The sequence below is a fragment of the Falco cherrug genome, chromosome 4, assembly GCF_023634085.1.
Source record: "Falco cherrug isolate bFalChe1 chromosome 4, bFalChe1.pri, whole genome shotgun sequence".
Lineage (NCBI taxonomy): Eukaryota > Metazoa > Chordata > Aves > Falconiformes > Falconidae > Falco > Falco cherrug.
Window position 1 is genome coordinate 85,252,647 of NC_073700.1, and position 23,690 is coordinate 85,276,336.

The window sequence follows — 23,690 nt, forward strand, 5'->3', positions numbered from 1 at the left end:
CTCCGACATTAAGAGCTCTCACTGTGTTTAGGGGTTTTATTACAGACTCCTACAAAAGCCTAATGAGTAATAAACTTGTCGTTGTCTCAGACGTCAGCAATGACCATGACAATGATATTCTGACTAAGTATCCCTGAATCACACAGTTATTTATCAGTTGACTAGAATAAATATTGACTGTTCTTTGCACTGTCCTCTACAAATGCACCAAAGGGCTCAAAAGGCTAAAATAAAAGTCAAAGTTGCTAGATAAACATGAAAAAGAGCTGGTTATTTGCCCAGGGATTTTCTTGCTGTTTCAGATTTCCAGTCTATCAAATAATGGCATTTAGAGAATAATCTTAAAGAAAGAAGACCTGATATGAATATAAAAAACCTGAGTAGCTGAAGTTTTTGTTGGGCTGTTTGTTTTTAAAGGGATTATCCTGAAGAAAAATAAAACTAAGACACCACTTTTTCAGCTGTGGCAAAGTTTTCTTTCCAGGAACACGGATAAACACATATACTCTGATTTGCATGGGTTTGGGAAAGACACGAACGATTAAACCTGGAGCTCTTTCCTAGATTTTTAGCTGTAAGTTTTCTGTTTCTCTCTCTCCTCTATTGCTTAAATTTCCAACTGCAATCACCATTTGAGAGGTTGCCTTTTTGAGGCATGCATCTTGAGGTACCTTTCTTTCCATTTCCCAAGGTGCTCATTTCCCAAAACTTCAGTCACAGGCTGAGGGATGGGAAAGAGCACCTGAAAGCAGCAGCCCTCAGCATCTCCCACCAGAGCACTTGGCCAACAAGGCACTCAAAACCACAGAGCACTTGACAATGTGATGCTTCTGTTCACTTGCCTGTATCTTGCCCAGAAAAAGCAAAAACGCAGTGAAGATGACAGAGAAACCAGTCTCCACTCAAAGTCACTCATGCAGACCAAACGTGAGTGCATGTGACCTCGTAAAAAATTCCTTCTATTACTGTAATAACAAAACATATAAACTTATGGGCTTAGGAAAAAAAAGCACAGATTCACATGATAATCTTTCAATTCTCCTCCCAGCCCCCTTATTTAGAGAACAAAGGCTCTAGGGAGCCAAAACAGAAAAAAAACTTCCATTGACCTTGGTGCACTGTGGGTCAGAACTTTAACCTCCCTCTCCCTGGGCACCAGCACAGAGCTGGCTCTTCCATTCCTCCACCACGGCGCCAGCTGAACCAGCCATCGTCTACCCTGCTGCAAGCTACAGTTCATGGAGGGGGAGGCCAGGGGTGATGGAAAAGGAGGTCATGAGAACCCAACCACGAGGGCAACTGGGGTTACTGGGGTGAGGTATCACACCCGGGAGACATAGGAAACCTCGACAGAGGGGAAGCTCCTTTAATTCCACCACTCAGTCTCCTTGGTGCCCAAAGGGAACATCAGGAAGGGAAAGATGAAATCCAAGAAGTAACACTTTCAGGAGTAACTACATGTAATTAAATGGTCTGTGTTATTCTGGATGATGTTAAGAGTCACTTTTAGCCTGAAAAAGTCTGTGACATATGTATCGATTTCTGCTGCTGGTTTACAGGTAACAATCCCAAACCACACAAACAAGAAATCCCCCTAACCTTATAAGCCAAGAAGCGTACCAGCAGAAATATCAGCCAAAGGCAGTAAAAAGGAAAAGTCTTTCCATTGTAATCAAAAGAAAAACCTGAACACCCTATTTGGACGGCTGTCGGACTTACACATTCTGCCTATTAGTTCTGCTAACAGTGTATGCCTGGCGAGCCTTGGCTCAGGGGAGCATTCTGGGCAGTGAAGGTGCTCTTTCCTTGCTGCTTCTCCTTCTGCATGAACATAGTCATGGAAATTTTGGATGCAAATGAATAGAACTCCTCAAATGAAAAGTAGGCGTGTAATTCCAAGATACTGCACAGACTAATAGATTTTTTTAATAAAATATGGGCTCAAACAAAGCATTTTTAATAAAGATCAGGCACCAGAAGATTCTTTTAATGTTTGCAAAACCAGTTTTAATCTCACACTTTATGAGATGCATTTCACTTTTCTAAATTTCCAGCTCTTCCAGATAGAGTAACTTAAAAGAAAAAGAAAGGCCACTGGCTTCAAAGCTAACCCAGCTGCAGGGCCCAGCTGGCGGGAGACAGCAGGCATTACTCCCCATCCACTCCTCCCGGGCTGGAAAAGTCCAGCACTGTCCCTGACAGTCTGATAGGTAGAGGGGGAGGGAAAAAGACACAAAGTTAAGAGTTGTCAGAAGGTCAGCCGTCTGGGTGGGAGCCCTCCCTCAGATAGCGCTGTCCCCCAAATGCTGAGAAGCATGTTTGACATTGGACGCTCTCCTGCTGCTGGCTCTGCTGCTGGGCTTCAGCAGATCCCCTGCACACCAGCAGGAGCCCATCCACTCACTCCAGCAGTGCCTCAGTACCAGGTCGCCATGCAAGTAGGTGGAATTTTAATTAAAAGAGGAGAAAAAATGTTAATCTCATTATTAACCATGAAGGGGAAAACCCACTAAGATGAAAGCCTTGTTTTCTAGGGGCATGAGAAGAATTTCCCTATGACTGGGGCGTGCAGTGCTTTTCACTGCTCTGTCCGTCCACCCTTCACTTCAGGAACGTTTGGTCAGTGAGGGGTTTATTGTCTGGGAGGGGATAACATCATGCTCCTGTCACTACCCTCATACTAAGCACCAGCGAAGTCAAGGCAAGAATGCATGTGAACCATAAGTAACTTAGTGCATTAATTAGTAAAATCATCCAAAACACAGCATCCTTGTGATGGCCTTTGCAGTGTTGTGCATGCAGCAGGATTTCTAAAAAAGAGTATTTTTGCAAGGCACATGCCCAGCACACTAAAAGGGCACATGACAGATAATAAATATACTAAGAAAAGAAACTGCAGCCACAGCAAGTGACGACAATCCTGCTCACAGTGAAGTGAATCAAAGAACACCACTGTAACACTTAAAAATAGGATTGTTCAGGTAATTGCATGATCATAAGGGTTGCAATTTGTGTTGTGATGCAATCACATATGCAATCAAAGTAGGCAACAGAACCAATAAGAAAAAGCAATCACAGGTCTGATTTCAAAATTTCAGTCTCTTCTTCTGTTAAGGTAATGAAGAAAAATCCTTCACATGCAAACAATTCAGCAAAACTTGTAACTGGCGGATGGATGAGAAAAGACAACCTGGTTACAGAAAGAAAAGGGAAGAATGCTGGACAAATTTTTAGGGACTATTCTAGACATTTATGTTCTACTTTTCAGCTGTGAAAGCTCTTATCTGCCTGATTTGGAAGCTTTAGTCCTCTGGCCATTAGTGGGTAAATGAAATCAAGGTTTGTAAGCTCCAGCCTCAAAGCTCCCTCTGAAAAAAATAAAAGAAATCGTGTTTATCACCTAAGAAGCTTTTTTAAGTGTCGATTTGTGCCCTTGCTTTGCAGGTTTATCTCCTGTTGACTTAAACCAAGGACAAGATTAGACTCAACAATTAAATTCCCATCAATTTGTTAAAGTACAGGGCTATTTTCTGCTCTGTACTTCAGATGTCTTAGATTCCTGAACTGCAGCTTAGATGCAACTGCTGTGAGAAGAGACTCTGATGCCCATGAAATGAAGACTTGTTTGGAAAGTCGAATAACACCCAATTCGTCAGAAAGGGTTCTGTGCTGGCAAATGTCACCCGACCCACCTTGTAAATAAAGTGGGTTTATTTGTATTAAGAAAACATTAGATAATCTAGCAGTTCTATCTGATGAGTTATTTCCACAAAATATTTCCATAAAGTTTTTTAGGGTTTTTTTTAAAAGATCTGAGCAGATGAACAAAAGTAAACATTTGTCAATGCCCTTATAACTTTATCAGCTGTGAAACAAACTCTATTAAAGAGCAGCAGCACATATTTTATCTAATATACCCCGTTAATATCGTGCTGGCTGTCTTTCTTTGGCAGTTCAGTATAGCATACAGCACTGAACTGGTTATATCCCAGGGTTTTTACCCAGGACTAGAACTTCTTGTGTGCAGCTCAACACTACTTAAATTAGAAGTCTTAATTAATTTAAAAAATTAATTTATGTTCTTTAAACAATGAGCTGAGAATTCATGCTTTGGAGATGGCTGTGGTTATCACTTGACCACAGTGAAAAGAATACATCCATTTTATACCATTTCATCATCACATCTGGTTCAACAAAATTAATCCAAACCTTCCCTGAAGCCTAAACCTTGTCATTTCCAGGAGACATCTGAAACTTAACAATATTCTTGTGTAATAGACAGGATGAGTTATATCCTAAGTGGGTGTGCAGTTTGATACCGCACCAATATATTTTTTCCATCAATGGCCACTGCCATCTGCACAGAAACAAAAGTTCCAAAGGAATAAATGTTATCACCAGACGTCATCCCCTGGGGTGCAGCCTCAAGAATTATGTTTTCCTCTTGCAATGTGGAAAGTTGTTCAGTGTGCGGCATCTCTGGGAGCGTTGTGGACAGCATGTTCTCTCATTAACTTGAAAAACATATTTAATAAATGACCGGGTTTGCATATGATTGCTAAAATATGCTTCTCACCTTACTCTCCTCGGGCACACATAGAGGGTGTCTATTAGAGTCCTAAGGCATGCCTTATGAACATGAGAGGATTCACTGTGGCAACCGGATGCACTTAAGAAAAGCCAAACCAGCTCTCTAAGGGTACCATAGTGGCTCTAGTACTGGTGTTCAGGTGGGTGTTGGAGCTACAGAGAAAGAAAAGGTTCGAGGACTCAGTTTCTCACATCCTGCAAATCCAGGATGGCTCTGCATGCCCTTCACATCCATCCCAGCCTCCAAAACACTTAGAGTAAGAGTTTAATTAACAGATAGCTGACATGTATCTTTTTAAGACCATTAAAACTGCCTTAAAATGGATGAAGTCTCCTCCCATGTGCCCCAAAGCCTGGGAACTCACTTGGGTTTTGGGCACAGCAACAATGGCGGGGGTAGGCCACCCCAGAAGCAGTGCTGCCTGGCCTCCCCCTCCTTCAGGACCACAGCCCAGAAGACCCCACAGGACCCAGCATAAGCTTCTGCCTGGTCACAAACATACTCCAGACTCACTTGCAGCGCACATGGGGAAGGGAGAGAGCTCTCTTTCACCCCTTGCTTGCCTATCTTCCATAAAGCCCCTTCAAAACATTTTAAGCAAATATTAAACTAATTAGTGTTGAATGCTTTATTTGGGGCATTTTAGCTTAAAACCCCAAGAATAAATGCAATCTGCCTAGCAGAGGTTTGCAGACTTGCATGGCTGGCACAATGCATAGGTACAGTAAGAGCTGGTACATGTGCACACTTGTGTGATTGCAAAAGCTTTACAGGCCAAAATGTCTAACCGCTCACCTGAACCCACTTGCAGAACACAAACCAAATGTACAACATGCATGTACATTTGGGCTTCTAAGATCACAAAACTATTTTCTCCTGCCTGTTTGCCCTAACATGGATAACTTACCGCCTTTCCCTTCCTCTGCAAGAACACGCAGCACCAACTTCCTGACAAAAAGCAGACCGTGATTTGTCTCACATGCAACAGCTTTCCCAGTGCCTCACCTACAGGCTGGCAGGATTAGCTATGTTATGTTGGAATGGCAATACCAAAGCCACAGGTTATGCCAAAGGGATACTGAGGAAGTCCCAGTTCCCACCCCCCAGCTGTTGTGCTTTATAATCTCCAGAAGACCTGCTTCAGGATCCCAGGTGTGTTACTGGCAGCAGCTCCCGTACGCCCCGTCAGCACCTGTTACAGACCTGATGCACCCGCACCCGCGAGAGGGGGTAACCAGCTGAAGCCGCAAATCTGGCAGACTGCTGGAGCAGCTTTTCTACACATACATCATAACCTATAATATATATACTATATATTATTGTATCTATTATAAATAATATTTTTATATTTTTATATATATATATAAGTAATATATAATATAAATAATATCCCGCTGAAATCTTTTAAATAGTAGATTAAGGAGGGGAGCAGCTTTTCAGTCCTCCTCTGCCCAGACCATAGTACCCCCGCCCAAGCCCCTGTTCGCAGAGCAGGAGCCGTGGGCTCCCCGCAGACCCAGGAGCCAGACAGCAGCGCAGACCCCATGGGGACAGGCTGGGCCACCAACTGGGAGGCTCAGGGGTGACGAATGTGAGCTGCCATTTCACGGGATTAAGTGGGCAGAGTGCAGGTTGGGCAGTCACATGCAAACGTCATTTCTGCGGGCAGCTATCGACTGCAGATGCACAAGTTCACAAAGGGCCCTGAGATCACTTGGGAGCTGTGTGCTTGGAGTGCAGAATATCCATTACCAACAGAGCCTTGTTCACGTATTCGTGCTTGCTTTTATGGAGGATAATGCATTCGTGTTTTCTGCTCTGAACCCAGCCAGGGCAAAGAGGGAACAATCCACAAAGCCCTGCCAGCACCCACACCCAGGCCAGCCAATGTCCCTTCTGTGGAAGCCAGTGAGTGTACATTTGCACAAGCGAGCTGCTGGCTGGCAGCACTGCTGGCTGTCAGCAGCAGAGGATGGCTCAGCCTTCAGCAGCCTTGCTCCAGCACCCCCTCTTTGCTGGGACCGTACTGGAACCCACCCTGAGACCTCTACCAGCCTGCCCGTTCAGACACAGCAGTCCTACTTTAGTGCCAGGACATGGAAATCCAGGAGGAAAACCCTCGGTGAAACTGTTGTTGATAATCTCAGCCCTAACCATCTTCAACCAAAACAGAGGAGAAACAAACATATAAAGGATAACTCCTGTGGATAATTTTTTTTTAAAGTACAATTCTTTGGCTTGAGTAATGCCACAGGGTGATTATCACTTGTAATAGAAATGCTGCAAAACAGATACAACAATCTCATGCCTTTTTTTTTTTTTTTTTTTTTTTTTTAGAAAAAGGAGGAGCTCAGAAATGCAATTTAACCTTGCAAATGACTCACTGGCTCTACAGAAAGACAAAGAAAAACTAGAAGCCTTTAAATCTTTGACTTGCCAACTAGTCCTTTCACAGGAAAACTGAATACAGCCATAAACATCAGCATTTCAGAAGAGGAGTTGAAACTGCAGCTCTGCAAAGACTCTGAATTAGCATAAAGGAGTGGACTGGATCTTTTCTTTCACATATGTCACTAAGGCAAGATTTCTTTCTAGGACCAATTGATGTGGTAATCACAGGGGTAGCTCACAGCATAATGCACTTTCTTGACTTTACTGTAAATGTCACATGCCCATAGGTGTTCCACCGTACTATAATTTGCTCTGTAACGTAGTATTACTTTAACAAAATAAAACCATCAGATTTTATTTTCAATGTTAAAAAAACCTGGCAATCCACTTAGAAATGGCGCTGAAATTTTCTGCGTTTGACCTGACTAATCACACGTGTGTTTGAGCTGCTCGCTGCCTGAAAACAAGGGAGTTACCTTGGGAAGGGAATAACCTTGCCTGAAAGCTGCCCGCTGGAAGGTGAGCATCGTCTGCCAGCCAAAGCCCACCTCCTCAGTGCGTGAAGATGTGAAATGGATGGTGAGAAAACGATCAAAATCATATTAGAGATGTTAGATTTTAAGCCCCACTTCTCAAAAAGAAACCTAGAGGCTCTTCTCAGTATTGCATACGATACTGTATATGATACTGCACACAATAACCCCTCAAGCTTCAGCGCCAAATCTGTGTTGTTTGGAAGAAGGAAGGGCTGAGGGCTAACCAGCTTTGAATTACTTCTGCTTTGGTCTTTGCTGTCTCAGATCCATGCATCCTGACAGTTTCATCAGTGGAGCCTGAAGAGAAGTTGGCAAAAGAATGGAACGTTTGCTTTTTCCCCTCAGTGCAGTGTCACTGCGTGCATCACCATGTGGCACAGTCCGTATCAGCTGGTTTCCCAATGTACTATTACTTCCAAGCATCAGAAACACTCAGATGACAACTTGTAAGCAAATACAACCACCAAAACACCCTTTGGGATTTATCATCCACTGCCTGATCTAAATCTATCACAGTATTGCCAGGATGCTTCAAAGTAGAGGAAAGGAAGGAAAAGATAAGATTTCTGCAATGATTAATAAAGAAGTGCTCTTATCTGATCCTCCTGTTCATGAAATATACCCAAGTAAGGTAAGTGTTTAGTATCTGTAAGTTCTGGGCAGCACTAATAGTGAAGACTTCTCCAATCAACATCGTATAAAGTTACCGGTGCTGCTGGACGAAAGCATGCACGTAGTGCTTTGGGGGTCTCTCATGTGGGTGAGCCCCCAGAGCACTGCCAAGAGGATAAAGGGGATGCTTTATCGCCACTTTTTTCCCTGTTGTTATTGTTGTCTTTAGAGAAAAAAAAAAGTTTCCAGATGAAAATATGCATGAGTGTAATGGAAATGACATGCAGGCATTGCTTCCCTCCCCCATTTGGCTGTCAAATCGAGCTCAGGCTAGAGCAGCCCAGCAGACTGCATGGGGGAGTGAGGGGGAGGGTTCAAGTGGGCAGGGGAAGTAGTGAAAGCCTAAATAAACTTTGACTATTAGATAACAGGGCTATTATTGCTCTGTAAGACTTCCTGAATGGCCTAGAAAAAACAGAGACAGTTCTTGTTCCTGCCTGAAGGAAAGGAAACACAAGGATGAGTGCTCAGTACGACAGCTGAAAACTCTGCTTGTTTCCTTCCTTCCTTCTTTCTCTCTCTTTTCTTTCTATTATTTTTCATTTGTTATTTTCTCTTCCTACTTAAAAACCACGCTGTATACTTTGCCAAAGCCAGGAGGACCTTATTTTCATGCCAAAAAAACCCTGACCCAACAACCCTTTGAATTTCTGCTGCGGGACACAAAGGCCCCACATCTCGTGCAGGCTGCCAGCTAGTCGGGCCGCGAGAGGCTGCATCCAGCGCAGTGCCAGTGGCACCTCGGCAGCCAGCAGCCGCAGCTCCCCGGCAGCATCACTGCACCTGGGTGGCAGCGACATGAGCAACAACAGCGAAGATGGGAGCGTCCCTGGGAATTAAAAGAATGAAAAGGTTAAAAAAAGGAGGAACAAAAATGGCTTTTTCAGGAAATACAATCATTTTTTAACAGTAGGCAACTAAAAATATGCATGCTTTATGAAGGCTTAGTTCCCCCTTCCCAGGCTTTATACTGAAACATCTGGCTGGCAAGTGCAGAAACTGCCTCTTGCTGTATCTCTCCTTTTCCCTCCAACACTTCGCCTCTCTACACAAAGGCGTGTCATTCTTTCAAGACCTTGGAAAGTTTATTTCTCACTTAAAGTCACCTCAGTCAAGGATATTTACTGTTGTTAAACTTCGTGCTTGCATATATGATATTGTTGGTGTGATGAAGCTGTTAGACTCATTAGGTAAGCATCTACACCAGTGATGTATAATTATAATTCTTCAGGCTCAAACCAGATGCTCCAGAGACTGTCACAAAAACACTAACTTGTGCTGTTTAGATTCAGTCTTCTGTTTTAAGGTGAAAGCAGAGAGAAGCAGATCACTCAACATCCCATTTGGAAGCTGGTGCGTCTCAGATCTGCAGTCCCAGCCAGCTTTCCTCTCCGAAGCCCTTACAACCTCCTCCTTTCCTCTCCACTGCCTCCTCGTCCATCAAACACTCCCCATCAGCTGTGAGCTCCTGCTCTGGCTGCTCAGCTTGCTCTGTCAACACGTAAGTTGCTACAAAACTCAGCAACTAAGGCCACCTTACTGCAGTGCCTCTCAGGTGATGCTACTCACCCCCCCAGACCGGCTCACCAGCTTTTGCACTGAAGGAGAATGTTCTGCCTAGGGCTCTCTGCTACCGCAGACAGATGACACCTGTATTTTCCACTTCTCACTCCTTGTTCTGTTCACGTGCTTGTCTAAACCGCTCTCTTACATAGAAGTTTGCAGTTCTTCCTCAGCTCCTCAGTTTCTTTACAAGCATTTGCCATTCCTTCCCCACCGATAAACTTCAAAGCCTTTCCTCTTGCAGCACTCAATAGACGATCCCACCGACAGGAACCGTCTCTTTGGCAAAGGAAGGGTGGGCTGGATCTCCGCAGGATCCCTCACACCCTAACACCCGCTCCTCTATTTTGAGCATCATCAGGTTGGCCACTGTGTTGACTGGTGCCAACCACTGAACAGGATGATCAAACTGGAACGTACTGGTTTGTAACTGGAGTTAAGGGGAAGCCTCTACAGACAGAGACCTCTCATCTCTGTGTGCTAAGAACTGAGCAGAAAACATGTGGCTGACACAGACACACACACATTACAAACAAAAAAAGACCAAAAAAAAAAAAAAAAGACCAAACCCTTAAATACCCTAATTTCAGCCTAGTGGCCTTAGTATATTGCCTCTCGCACAAGCAGGGAGTATATTTTAAAACCAGAACTTTAGAGGAAAAGAAAGACGCTCCAGACCCAGGAGACCACATGAAGGTACTGGGAAGGTAAGAGAAAGAGAGAGAGGAAAGAGCAGGTTGCTGAAATGTAAAACTGAGCTTGTGGCAGATGAGATTAAAATAATGCTTAAGCAGATTTCTGGTGCAAATAATTGTGATTTGATTTTTCATAATTCCTTTCTGATACTGCCCCTAATTGTTCCTCCTAAAATACCTGCCCCTGGATGGGAAAATGAACACCCAGAGGGGAAAGAAAAATAAAAAAAAGGTGTGAAAGCAAATTTTGCACTTGTGTTTTAGTAAGCCTCCGACATCAAACATTCACCAGCCGTGAGCTCATCTAAAACCTTAAGGGGCAGAAAAAGTCATTCTGCAGGACTGGAAAAAGTGACCTTAGTTTACTTTTAAGTGACTTAAAGAAAAAGTCTATGCTTCTTTCTTCCAATTTCAGCATCCTCTTAGGAATGCCAAAGAGCCATTTCAGGTACCCTTGCAATCATAAACAACTTTTCTTTTTTTTCCTGGTTAGTGGCTGTTTAATTTTTTTGTTCCAGAAAGGCTGTCATTAAATAAACAACAGGGTTCACATATGAAAAGACAAACATCTTTCAAACCTGAACAAAGAGAGCGCAATTCCAAAACCTCCTAACATGAGCAACTGAATGAGAGATGAGGATATGACTCAAAGTCTGACACACTCCTCCAAGCCCTAATGACTGACCTCGATGGGGTGCTCCATGGGGAAAATAAACCTTTCCAGGGAAAACAAAGCCATTGCATGCAAAATAGGTGAGGAAAGAAAGGAAGCCAAGGCTTGCTGGAAAGAAACCCTGTCACTGCATCCTGTCGGTTTGAATCAAGCCTCAAACTGGCCTGTGGCTTGGAAGACCTCGTAGGGTACCTATGCAGTAGTGGTTGGTGCTACACCATGGACCTGTGGTGGGGTTAAACAGAAGTACCAGAAGCGCTTGCGTGAGTTGCAGGACGCCGACTAGCACCTAGTGCTCAGCTAGCACGTGTTGTAGTGTTAAACTGCTGCCACAGTTGTTGAACGTCTCCTCTTGTTCTGTCTCAGTGGTACAGGCAGGGGTGGACCCTGCAAGCTCATTCATGGCGTCCCCAGGAGGTGGCCAGACCCATCCCTATGCATGTGAACAGCATCAAGCCAATACAGCACATTGGCTTTGGGTTTTGGCCTGCAGGGTGCTTCCCCACTAAGAGTTGGCTGATCAAGTCTTCCAAGGAACGACACTGTTGTACCAACTCCTGTGTGCACCTGACGGTGGCGAAGCCTTGCCTGCGGGCTCCAGCAGCATACTGAAATGCAAGGACCCCTGATGCTATTGAAGCCTTCAGGCTGCTCAGAGCTCATCTGGGCTGCTCTGAGAAAGTGATTGCCCTAAAAATGATGGGCCCAGACCAGTAAACACAAAAGCAGTTGTCCCAGTCTAGGCTGAAAAGTTGCAATTAAATACCAAAGCTGCCCAAGTGGTAACTTTGATTTTTGCCTGTGCCATAACCAAGCGTCATATCTGACTGTCTTCTCTGAAGGATCTGCTGGAAATCCTCCATAAAGACGAAATAATTTACCATGGCCAAGTGCAGTGCAAGGGCTGGTGTCTGTTATCACATGATAAACGATTATCAGAAAGGATTACCTTGATGGTGGCTGTCCATTTGCTCAAGCCTGGAAGGAATATCCCCATCATGACTGCGCTAGGTTTTTCAAGTCGAGGGTGTCACAACAAAGAGAAGGCAGAAGCAAAATCAGAAAAAAACAGCCTTCAGAAAGAGACATTCTTTGCAGCAAGACTCATACCTTCTTGATGCAGGCATTTCAATGTAAGAAAAAGAAAAGGCAGACTTTCTATGTTCTGTTTTTATTATGCCTCTGAGCAAGGGATGCTTGCTCCAGGCTTGTAGGAGCAGCATGTCAGTAAGGTGGGGGTTTGTGCAGCTTTGCATCCATATTACTTGGAGGGAAATTTCTTTTAAGTGCACGAAGAGCAGTACTCTTGACAAAACACTGTTAAGTAACCTTAAAAGGGAAAAAAGTACAAACCCAGGTTTGAACTGGCTAATAATAATTTTTTTCTGGTTGTGTGAATTTACCTCTATGCTCATTTAAATGAAAAGCATGTACTCCATTGAGTCCTATTAGTTTGTAAAACTAAGGAATTTGGCCAGAGAAGAAATCCTACATTTTACTCTAGTTCATTGTTTCAAGCTGTCTGATCAGCGTATTTCCCTTTCTTGTCCTCGGGCCCCTGAAATGGTGGCGAGGTATTCTGTCTTTCACAGGATCATCATTGCTTCATCTGGATGACTCTACCAAATGAAGCTGCAGCCCAATCCCAGTTTTTCACCAAGTGATACTATTAAGAGGATGATGAAAAGGGAAATAAAAGAAACAGCTTAAACAATTGCGCCTTGCACATCTAATTCTAGGAAATAGCATTTAAAAAATCCCAAATACGCAAACAAAAAACAACAACAAAACAATATAAAAACACAGACCCGGTTATTGATAAATAATGTACACTAATACATCTGGAAGTTTCAATGAGAGATGGAAGTGCACCGAATCCCTTGAAACACAGTTCATGCCTTATAAAGCTGAATAAAATAACATTTTACAGGTTATTGAGCGTAAACGATAAGGATGCCAAGTACGAGCGATTTGTAAGGCTGCTTCTCTTTTGGTGCCTGCCTATGTCAAAAACCCCTTACCGTTTCCATCACTGTCAGCAGCATGGTAAACCCCAGTCTCCCTGAATCTCTGAAGAGCCAGGCATGGAAGAGTTGAACCTAAATTGGATTCTCTAATATGTGTAAGGCAGTCATGGATCATAGCTGGGCAGTGTTATTAATACTTCATTACAGAGGTAACCAGCCTCGCTGCAGTGGCATACTGCTTCCCCTCCATGGCTGAAGGTTTGTGAAATAACAGCTGACCTAAAAAGCTCATCAACCTCCAGCGAGACCTGCTCTGGCACTGCCATGCTGGGGACAGAGGGACAGACTGGGGGACACAAATTTCATCTCGCTAACCACGCTCAGCTACAAAACGTTAACAAATTGCTGGAGAGCCGTGCTAACCCCCATCAGTGCGGTGGTGGCACATGACTGCAACAGCACACACAAACCGTGAGCCATGTGAAAGACTGATGACATCTTGAAGCAAAAAACTAAACTACAGACTAGTAAATTAAAGAGCTTGTGTGGACAAGTCTGCCTCATTCCCTCCAGTTTTTGTAGTAGGAAAGATGCCATTATGAAGTGGCTGGAGCGAGTTAAACACCTTTTAAGTGTGCTCTAATAATTAGTGGTATTATGAAAAAAACCCAAAACACACCACCCAACTCTTGGCATTTGCTTAAACACCGCCCCCCCCCCCCCCCCCCCCAGTTTCTTATTTAACTACAACTCCAGTGTTTAAAGTATTAATATCTGCCTATGCCGCTCGTTCCTACATGCTTACATGCTTTCCAAATCGCATTTGGTAAAGCTCAGTCCATCTGTTTTCCCACACTCCGTCAACACACACATGCACCAAAGTGAGCAGAGGCTACCTATGGTAGGGCTGTATTTTGTTCAGAACTTTCTGCTTGCATACCAGAAATTCAATGCTAATTCAACATGCGGGGGGGGGGGGGGGGGGGGGGGGGGGCATTTGAGCTACAAAGAAGGGAGAGGAGCTCAGAAAGGGGAGGGGAGAAAGGGGGTTTTCGCTCATCACGATACACACACTTACAGATGAATAAGTACCCAGGAAGGATTTGTGCATAGCCGAAGCCTGGTTGCATACCAGTGCCTCCCGACTCCAGTGCAAACCTGTTGTAACACGACAATATTATGCACCAGAAACTGGACAAGCAGCTGCTAATTCACTGTACTAACTTCAAAACCCATAAATTTTCTTTTCAAACCCATCCAACAGGACAAAGAGAAGTCTGTTTGAGATTCATCACAAGTCCCAGGCTGATGGTTAATTTGTATGAAAATGGGTATAGTGGTTCCTGTAAATAGCTCTCCTCAGATGCTCTGGAGGTAAGCAACCTGGGGAGGATTTGGAAAGAGATCACCCTGCAAGATCAGCCTGCACGAAGTCTAGAAAGAGACAAATGCTCAGACATGTGTAGCCCCAGAAGGGATGGTGAGGGGTCTTTCTAAAAAGAAACAAAGACCACTGTGGAGAAGGAGGAGGCAGAAAATGAGGATGCACTAAGGCTGGGGTTTTCCAGGTGAATTCTTTGATGGTCCTATCTCCTGGTTCACTTCTGTTCTACTGCTCCTCCATCCCTGTCTGCCTGCCACCCTCTCCCTTGCACCAGCACAGCTGTTTCAGCAGCCACATCTGGTGAACCAGATCAACAGGTCTGGCTCCCCTTCCCCCAACTCCCCCCAAAAAAAACACCCAAAAAACCAAACCAAAACCAAACCAAACCATTTCAACTGCCAGGCTATTTTTAAATTCTCCAGTGTTACACAACATGACAGGTATGAGTGAGGGGGTGGCACTTACTAGCACAAGGTAAGGGCAGGCAGAGAATGAGGATGCTCTTAGCAGGTAAAGTCAGGAAATGTTATGTCAAATGAAATGTGTGACCTCACTTTCGCCTCCATTAGAGCTCACCATGCCTGCTCTGCCTGTCATTACTTTTAGGATGCCATATTAGCCTAGCATACACATTTTGAATTACTACTATTTTCTTCAAACTTATAAAATTAAACAGATCTACCAACTCTTGGAAGAAATTCAACGACACACAGAATTTACAAGCTTTTTTTTTTTTTTTTTTTTTTTTTTTTTTTTTTTTTTAAATAATCTTCTTTGGTAGGGATTTATGCCAGGGAGTACAACTTACATCAAATGCTAGGTAGGCATTGAGTGACCATCACGTGTATTATCAAATTGTCTGAAAGTACCTGGGAAAACACACCGCATTTGGCAAAGCACAGACAGAGTAAAGACACAGACAAATGAACTGGCACTACCACCCCTGGAAGCTGTTTTAGGTGGAGAAATGAAGTATCACTTAAACCCTTTGTATATGAAGCTTTGGAGGCTTTTTGGAAGCAGAAATGATTTTCAAAATCCATGAAGGAAAAAAATCAGGTGTCTCACGAAGGCTTTTTTGCTAAGGTGATTTATCATCTTTGCTACACATCATGGTAGATGAGCTGCTGAGCGTTTGCTGTTAGAGATCAGAATGGATATTTTAAATACTCTCTGTATTGCAGATGGGTTTCTGGTGATGCAGGTGGGATGCTATATGTATTTACTATTAAACACAGAGGGAGCAGCCAACTGCATGTCCTCTGAATGCCACCTGAATGTCAACCAGCAACCCTGAAATGGAGCTCAGAACAAAAAATTCCTCCCATCAATACAGAGGTCAAAACCTGTCCTCATGCGAAGCCTAGATTATCAGTATTATTCCCATGTAAAGTTATTGTTCTGTAATGCACTGAATTCTAATGGAGTGATGGTTTGTGCTCCAGGACTAAAGATTATTTTTTAAAAATATGGGTCCCTACTTGATTCACGTATCCCCAACCATATATATTCAATGCCACTATAAAGTCTTCCAGTAGCTTAAGCCAATGTAAAAGAAGAATGATACCTCAGCCCTATTCAACTGTAAAATGCAGTGAGGCCAAAATTTAAGCCCAGGCTTTGCAAAGCTGCCTGCCTGCTACGTTTAAACTAAAACTAGTTTCTAAAACCCACGTCACGTTGACCGAGGCATGGAGCCACGCTGCTTTTTGCTCAGCCTTCCTCGTCTGGAGCTCTTCCTGTGGCATCAGGAGCTGCTCACAGCTCTGTAAACTTTGACTCCCCAACAGAAAAATCCCGACACCTTGGGGGATTTCCCCACCACATAGCATGGCTGAACGTAAGAGCCAGCAAATCTCTACTTCCACTGTGTTTATGTGGAGTGCCGCGGAAACTCTGAGTCAATTAAAAGAGTTTATTTGGTGTCACCGAGATTTTTTTTTTCACCTTTGTGAGTTTTTATACATACAAAGGCGGGGGGTGGGGGGGTGGGGGGGGTGGGGAGAAGGTCTGCAAACATGGGAGACAGTTACAATTCTTCCCTCAGCTGTTCTCCTGCTGCTTGCCGTCAGCTTGTAGGGCCAAAGTGAAAACACGTTGTACTATGGCTCACAGTCACAGAGGGTTACTCCAGACAGCCGGGAAGCCAATAATGCCGGGAAGATCATAAACGTAAAAGGCAACAGAAGACTTTGAGGGAGCAGAATTATTTTGTGGTGCAAAACGAGCCCCGTTCACAAGACAACCCAGCAAGATGGGCTATTGATCCAACTACCAGAGTGAGAGTAATTAAAATAACAGTTCACTTCCGTGTGCTTGGTTCTCTTTTGCTTATGAATAGTGCAGAATTTAATAGCAATCTGGACGTTCCAGCCTGCTTTTGCCATCTATGTAGCAGGCACTGGGTGCTGGTGGAGCCTTATAGCACCTTCAGCTCCAAAGAACCCTAAACCTTGGTTCTGTTAAGCAGAGAACAGCCAGACTTTCATTCAAGGCTTTCATAACGTCGGCCAGGTGGTAATTTGCTGGGAACAGGATGAGGTTATCAAAGCAGCACAAGGGGATTCTGTTCACTGCTATTTTTCTTCCTAAACCCAGTGCTCACTTGAAAATGTATCACTTTGTCTAGGAGAGATTTCCACTCGCAAGCGATTTGTCATGCGACTCCGAACTGCTGGGACTGTATTGATTCCAGAACTGCAATTGCAGTTGTCAGCAGCACGGGCTCCTGCAATCTGTTAAAAACATTCCTCGAAGGTGTTTAGTATGTTCCCTTCTCCTTTCCTGTGGGAAAGGCAGCCACGACAGGCTCTCACTCACCATCCTCTGCAAGGCTTGGTTGCGATGGTTTATTATACTGAAGCCCCACCAGTCTCTTTGCCCTTCCTCCCCGTCAGCCTCCCTCGCAGCAGAGCCAGCCGCGCTGCCTGATGCTGGCTGCAGCCTGCGGGCTGGTGGATACCACGTGATGAATCAGCCGTAGTGGCTGGAACCCCACTGCTCACCACCTTTGACACCCCCAGACAGGGACAGCAAAGCCCCAAGGACAGCCAGGGAACCAAAGGCAGAGGGTAACGCCAATCCAGTTTGCACAAGAGGATAAACCATTCCCTCGGTGTCCCTCAGTGTATCTAAACTGAGGCTAAGAATTACTTTTTTTTTCTGCTCCCCACCCCTCCCCCCCTTTTAATGTGTCTAACAGGACTACAGCAAGGTAGCAGCAAAATACTTGATCCCCCACATATGGCCAAAGAGCCAGAAGCCCAGCAGTTGGGTTACTATTGCTTGCTGCTGCCGCCGCCACCTTGCTTAGCCTTTGCTGCAGCAGCACCTCCGGGCTAGCTCTCCTTCAGAAAAGGCTGTGAGTTACATAGAGCATGGAACAGACCCATTCTTAGGACCTCTCTTCTTCCAGGAGTTTTTCCGTTGCAAATTAAACACTTTTCCGGACCCAACGGTAAGGTGAAATGAGGTATACGCAATCCCTTGGGCTCCTCGGCCAGCCCTTCAGCTAGCGGAGCCTGGCAGAGGGCCACTGAGAAGCAACAGTGCCGTGCTGATTTGCACCAGCTGAGGCTCTGCCAATAACCCTTTTAAGGATTTGGAAAGAGTCCCTGTGAACTAATAGGCCGAGAGATTTTAATCCAAGTGAAGGGGAAGGGTGATTCTGCCTGATCTTTGCCTCTTCTGAAGGAGGGGGAAGGAAAGCGGGAATAGTCCAGCTGAAATGGTCTGAAACAAAAGCAGGTGTCAGCGTACACGAGGTACTGCCTGGAAAACAGAAGGCTGCTGCAGCCTTAACCAGCATTCCTTCATACCAGAGACATGAATAATATTGGATTATACACGCAAGGAAAACACGCATCGTTCTCATTGAATCTTTTCTCCTTCCCCCATGTGCTTCTTAGCGATGACCATGATCAAAGATGAGGCTATGCCAGTGTGTAGCAGAAGCTTTTTTTTATTTGTTTTAAATGAAAAAGATGTCAAAATAACACTCCGAGTTGCATCAGAACAATCCCACCAGGGGTGCAATGTGGAGAAGTGGCACAAGGGCTAAACTCATGATGGTCAAAGCCTGAGAGAGATGACTTAGCTTTGTTGTAAGAAACTCCTCTCTAAGCACTTTCTTCTTTCAACGCTGCTGAAATTGTTGCTAGCAACAAAGTAAAGTAAAAACAGAAGAAAATTTGGATCGAACATGCTCTCAGCAGGAGAGGGCATTAGCTGGCAGTCTGCATGCAAAGCAGACCTGCAGAGGTCATGGCAAGCTCTGCCAGAAATGCAATATATATAGTCAGCCCTTCTGAAAACTCTGTGGTTTGCCTTTAATTAATTTTAGTGTCATATAATCTAGCTATATTCAATGCTCTTTACAGGAACTGCTATGGATACCCCAGGAATCATGAAATTATCCAGGACAAACAGCATATTTTAAGAGCAACCACTTGAATTGCAGCTCTTTTTTGCAAAACTAAATTAGAGACGAGCTTTGTCTATAGGCATCAAACACTTAACACCAAAGGCTGCTGGCTGTGTTTCTAAAAAAGTGTATCAATGCATAAATAGACCTGTATCTCCTCTGAAAGCAGAAGACAATGGATAAACACTAAGTGCTGTCAAAGGGTACACAACATTGAGAGAGAAGGACATGCTACATGCTTTCACAGAAACACCAGTGTACAGACAAGAGTGATGTATTGCAAATATATATGACTACTATTATATAAATTCCATTGTATTAGTCATCATGTTCTTCTAGATATTATTTAAATCCCTTTCTCTAATGAACTGCAACCCTAAGCTACTCCAATTCTCTAAATAGGTCACAGGATACTGAGACATTCAAATCCTTCCATCCAGCAGCAGTATATGCAGCAACTACAGCAAAGAAAGTGAGAAAGAAAAAAAAAAAAAAGTCTGTATTTCATCTGGCTGTCCTTGTTTTGTTGGTATGCTCAGCTTGGTACTCTTTGCATGTGGAGAGGAAGAGGCAGTACAGGTTATATGCCTATGTTTGTATACATAAGGAGTGTAGGGGGAAACAAGCAGGGAGCAAGGAGCTGTGCTGAGCTCCCAGGGAAGTCAAAACACTCGGCTACCACCAGCAAAACTTCCCCCAATTCCATACCATACCCCACCATGTCATTCTCAGGTTCTGCAAGGGTTCCAAGGCATTCAGTCCTTGCTTATTTTGGGGGCAGCTGATGGGATTTAACATCTTGTGTATCACCCATGCCATGGCAGGATTTCCCACTTTGGTTGTAGTTGAGTTGTACAATAATTTTCCCTAGCAGGTAACAAAAATGCGCTGGTCTATCCTCTAGCTTCTCCTCAAACTCCCAAAAGAAAAACATTTGTATTATTCCTATTTTAAACACAAATTAACTACTCCGACCAAATGACCAGAGACCTGATTTCCAGCACAGCCTTACGAACAGTGGTACTGGCACAGGGTGGGGGTGGGAAACGACAGTAGGTAGCGATGAATGAGGGGCAGAGCAAGTAGTCCTTCAGCCAGCTTTGGGGATGAAGAAAACAGTCTTGGAAGCAGTTTCCTAAACACATATATACTGTAAATTATATTGGCATTCCATTCACTGCCTGTATCTTCTACTCTAATGTCTACATCAACTTCTCTGCACTGTACTTACAAACGTTTTGAATAAAGTAGTGGAGGTTATTTCACTAAGGCTCTGCTCCACATAAAACACTCTCCCCTGGGTGCTTCTGATAAATCTTCATTAAAGCCTAATAGAGTAATACACATTGATAGGCCTTTCTACATCTGTCACTGGAGAGTGTCCTCTCTTCCTGCCAGCTTAGGCTACAGAACCCCTTCGCAATTAAAAAAAAAAATAAAATAAAAAAAATCAGAGTTCAGATGTATTTAAAGAACTCTTCCTCCTCTTTAACTTTTGCAGTTCATTAGACCTCCATAATTAAACCAAATGGGAAATCTTCCAGTTCCCCAGCGGGTTTTTGTTAGTCAGCAAAAAAAGAAAAGAAAGTTTTCCTGCATGTGCCTTTCAGCTTGTACTCAAAATCCCAGGCTTTTCGTGTGAGCAGCTGCAGCAGGGTTACCCAGGGTCGGCTTGGGTAGGAAGCAAAGGTTTCCTCCAGTCAGATAGGGGGGAACACAGCCATGGTTGGCAAAAGGGGAAAGAGGAAACAACTTCTATTCAGTTCAAAGTGCTTTTAAAAAGAAAAGCAACAAGAAACATTACAGAAAGGGACTTAGCTAAGGGAGATGATGAAGAGACTTAAAACCAGAAGAGTCTAGATCAAGTGCTAAACATTCAGCAAAGACAGACAACAGAATCCCAACAAACCACTGGCATGGACTTTTGCTGGCATATCTATGCACATAGTTAGTGTACCTTAACCTCACAAACCTGCTTAGTACCTTTTTTCTTCCGATCCTCAGTCGCAGCTGAAGCAGCTGTGACTGACACGGTCCCTCCATCCTCCACCAAGCATCCCACACCTACCCCTAAGAGCTTACCAGCTCAGACATCCCAGACACGTGGTTACGCACAACAGCACGAGCCAACACACGTGGCCTTGTCCTTTGAATTATACCGTATTTGCTTTGGAGCAGGTCAGGAGGAGCATCGCCCTGCCCCTCAAAAAACAGGGGAAAAGGGGCAATATCTGTCTCGAGAGCCTCTCCCATAGCACTACCCACCAACGGCTACTTCACACAGGCTCCAGTAAATCCTACAACAGTATGGGAAGGTGCTTGAGCCAGAAAGCAGATCTGTTCTGCAGGCTTTGCTGCACCCAAGATGCTGCCTCTCTGAGGACTTAAAATTCAAGAATAACCAAAACCACCCTCCTCCTCCTAAAATCCCCCTCAAACCCCAAAATGCACCATGACTTGCAAGGTTCATGGGTTTCAATTTCCATCCCGTTTACAAGAAAAGGTATTCTTACCCATAAACGAAAAGCAAAGCTGATCAGTTTTAATATTACTAAACCCAAAAGCAGCTCTTTCTATTCCTCAGAGCCTGCCCCCCAAGTGTGTACGTGCCTACTCTCCTTGTTCAACCTGTGCCACTCATTAAAATCACTAGAAGACATGTCTACGTGAACACCTGATGAAAATACCTGTCGTGTTTATTTTCAATACTGGCGGTATTCACACCTCCTCCCCATTGCATAGGGTAAAAAGATGATAAAACAGACTTAAAAATATTTCCTTAAAACTTGGAAGAACATATGAGAAAATATATGGCTTTTTTAAAAAGAAAAAGAAAAAAAGCCACGTAGCACCTGACAGATTACAATAGCTGCAGAAACTGAAATTCGGTTTATCTCCGGAAGAACTGCAAAGCAGGGATGCAGCAGAAGCTGCTCCAGCTAGGTACCCCAGGAGGTCCTGCCTTCGGCAACGAGGACCGCTGCTCTGCCTCTGTGCGGTGGCTGCAGCCAGCGGAGCCGGCCACCATCCCAAGGGCAGCCACCACCCATCTGGTAATTGTACTGTGGCACGGGGACAAACTTGTGGTCAGGAGGTGTAACAAAACAAGCAAAAATAGGTGGATATCCTCCCCGCATTTCCCCCCCCCCCGGCTTCTGCCCCCTAACCATACATCAGTGTTAAAGCCGCCAGAGACCTTGGTGTTGGTTTACACAGCCTGTTTTCCTCCCAAAGCACCTGTGTATGTGAGCATACATCGTTCCTAAGCGGATGCTCAAATAATCTCCAAAATCAATATTGATTGGTCATAGATCTTGTTTACCATGTTTTTATTCTACAAGCTGTACGCCTCACTGGGAAACCACAGAACTATAGGGAAAAAAACCCCAAACAACTCTTATTATTATTTGGTTCACGACAAGATTAATGACTTGAAACGCATAGATTAGTTTCTTGCTTCAGACTACACTAATCCTGTAACAACAGAACCCTGTTGCGAAATGAAAGAGAGTACAACTCAATATGCTATTCATGAATAATCCAATGTGGACACAGAGTTATTCAGTTACAATGCAATTAAGAATGAAAAAGAGAGGGTAACAGTGGTAAACACCCAGGGATATTTTGAATTTAATTGGGATTAGCATGTAATACGCTTACAGCCTTTTGAGAAGAGGCTACGCAGCGGTGTACTGAGAACAGAGGCATCTGAAAGCCCCAAGCTCCTCATTTAATGGTCTTTTCAGCTGGCAAAAGCTGCTTTCGACAGCGGGTTCATTTGCAGGGAGTTTAACCCAGCACCATCGCCTGAAGCTGAACTGTGCTGGGGCGGGGGGGGGGGGTGGGGTGGGGTGAGGGGGTGGGGAGCAAGCTCCAAGGCTAAAGTCCATTTTGCAGGTTCAGGGGAGGGGAGCTGAAGCATGTGAAGGTGTTGCTGAAAGCCCACAACCTAATCTCTTCTCGCACGCCTGGGTCCTCACACACAGATACTACATCTAATATGGGAAGCATTCATCTTGAAGAAAATCGCAGAATAATGACAGATTTAGAGGGGTGCCAACGTGATGGTGGCGGGTGTATGATGCACCTACCTGGATGCTACCTCAAGAGCAGGTGTCATCTATATGCTTTCTGTGCATATTTCTTCCAGGGGAGGTATGACTAGGGGAAAGCAAATAATCAGTGACTATTTTCAATTTATGTCTTGGGAGGACGTATGGGAAGAAATCAAGCAGCCCTCGATGATTTATCCTCCGCTCAGAGGAATATTTCTGGCTTGGAGCAACATTTTGGTACTGCCCAAGTTGTTTAAGAGGCAACAGTGCAAATACCAGTGGCTTGTTTACAAGAGGAAGGCATCCATTGGCATCACAGTTGGTTGGGCTGCCCTTGCCTGGAAGGATGGGTCAGGGAAGAGGACGGGCTGGTTCAGAGCCCACACTGCTGTTAAGGGCTCCCCAAAGCATATTCAGCAGCTATGAAGCTCACTGAGGGTGTCTCTAAGGCTCTCTCACAGGGCTGAAAAGAGGGAAAAAAACTGAAGTACTGTGATTTTTACCTTGTGAATTTCCACAGCTTGTTCACTTTTTGGTGACTTAGTCTACAGAAGGGTAGTATGGAAACTTGAGCACACAACAGAATGAAAAGCAAGGAAAGCATTTGATAATTTTTCTGTTCTACCTGCTGATTCTCTCTCCTCCTTCAGATCACAAGTGTTAGAATGGTTCCATAAAAGCCAAGGTTTGTGGCGGGGCTCCCACTGCCAAGGCCCTACTATCCTTAGGTAGTCTCTGAA

General features: G+C 44.3%; 1 protein-coding gene across 4 annotated transcripts in view; it reads right to left on the reverse strand.

Moving 5' to 3' along the window:
• Positions 1-23,690, reverse strand: part of EGFR (epidermal growth factor receptor) — a 173,073-nt gene that overhangs the window by 84,841 nt on the left and 64,542 nt on the right. Inside the window, exon 1 of one of the 4 annotated variants that reach the window (XM_055706641.1) lies at positions 20,879-20,978. The exons of 2 other annotated variants lie outside the window; for them this stretch is intronic. Coding sequence is in view for 1 of the 2 variants with exons in the window: in XM_014284897.3 (XP_014140372.2) it covers positions 13,143-13,263 (121 nt within the window). In the remaining variant the exon portion in view is untranslated. Of the gene's footprint in view, positions 1-13,142; positions 13,311-20,878; positions 20,979-23,690 lie in introns of those variants that run through there. One more of the 4 variants, XM_014284897.3, reaches the window with a different exon arrangement.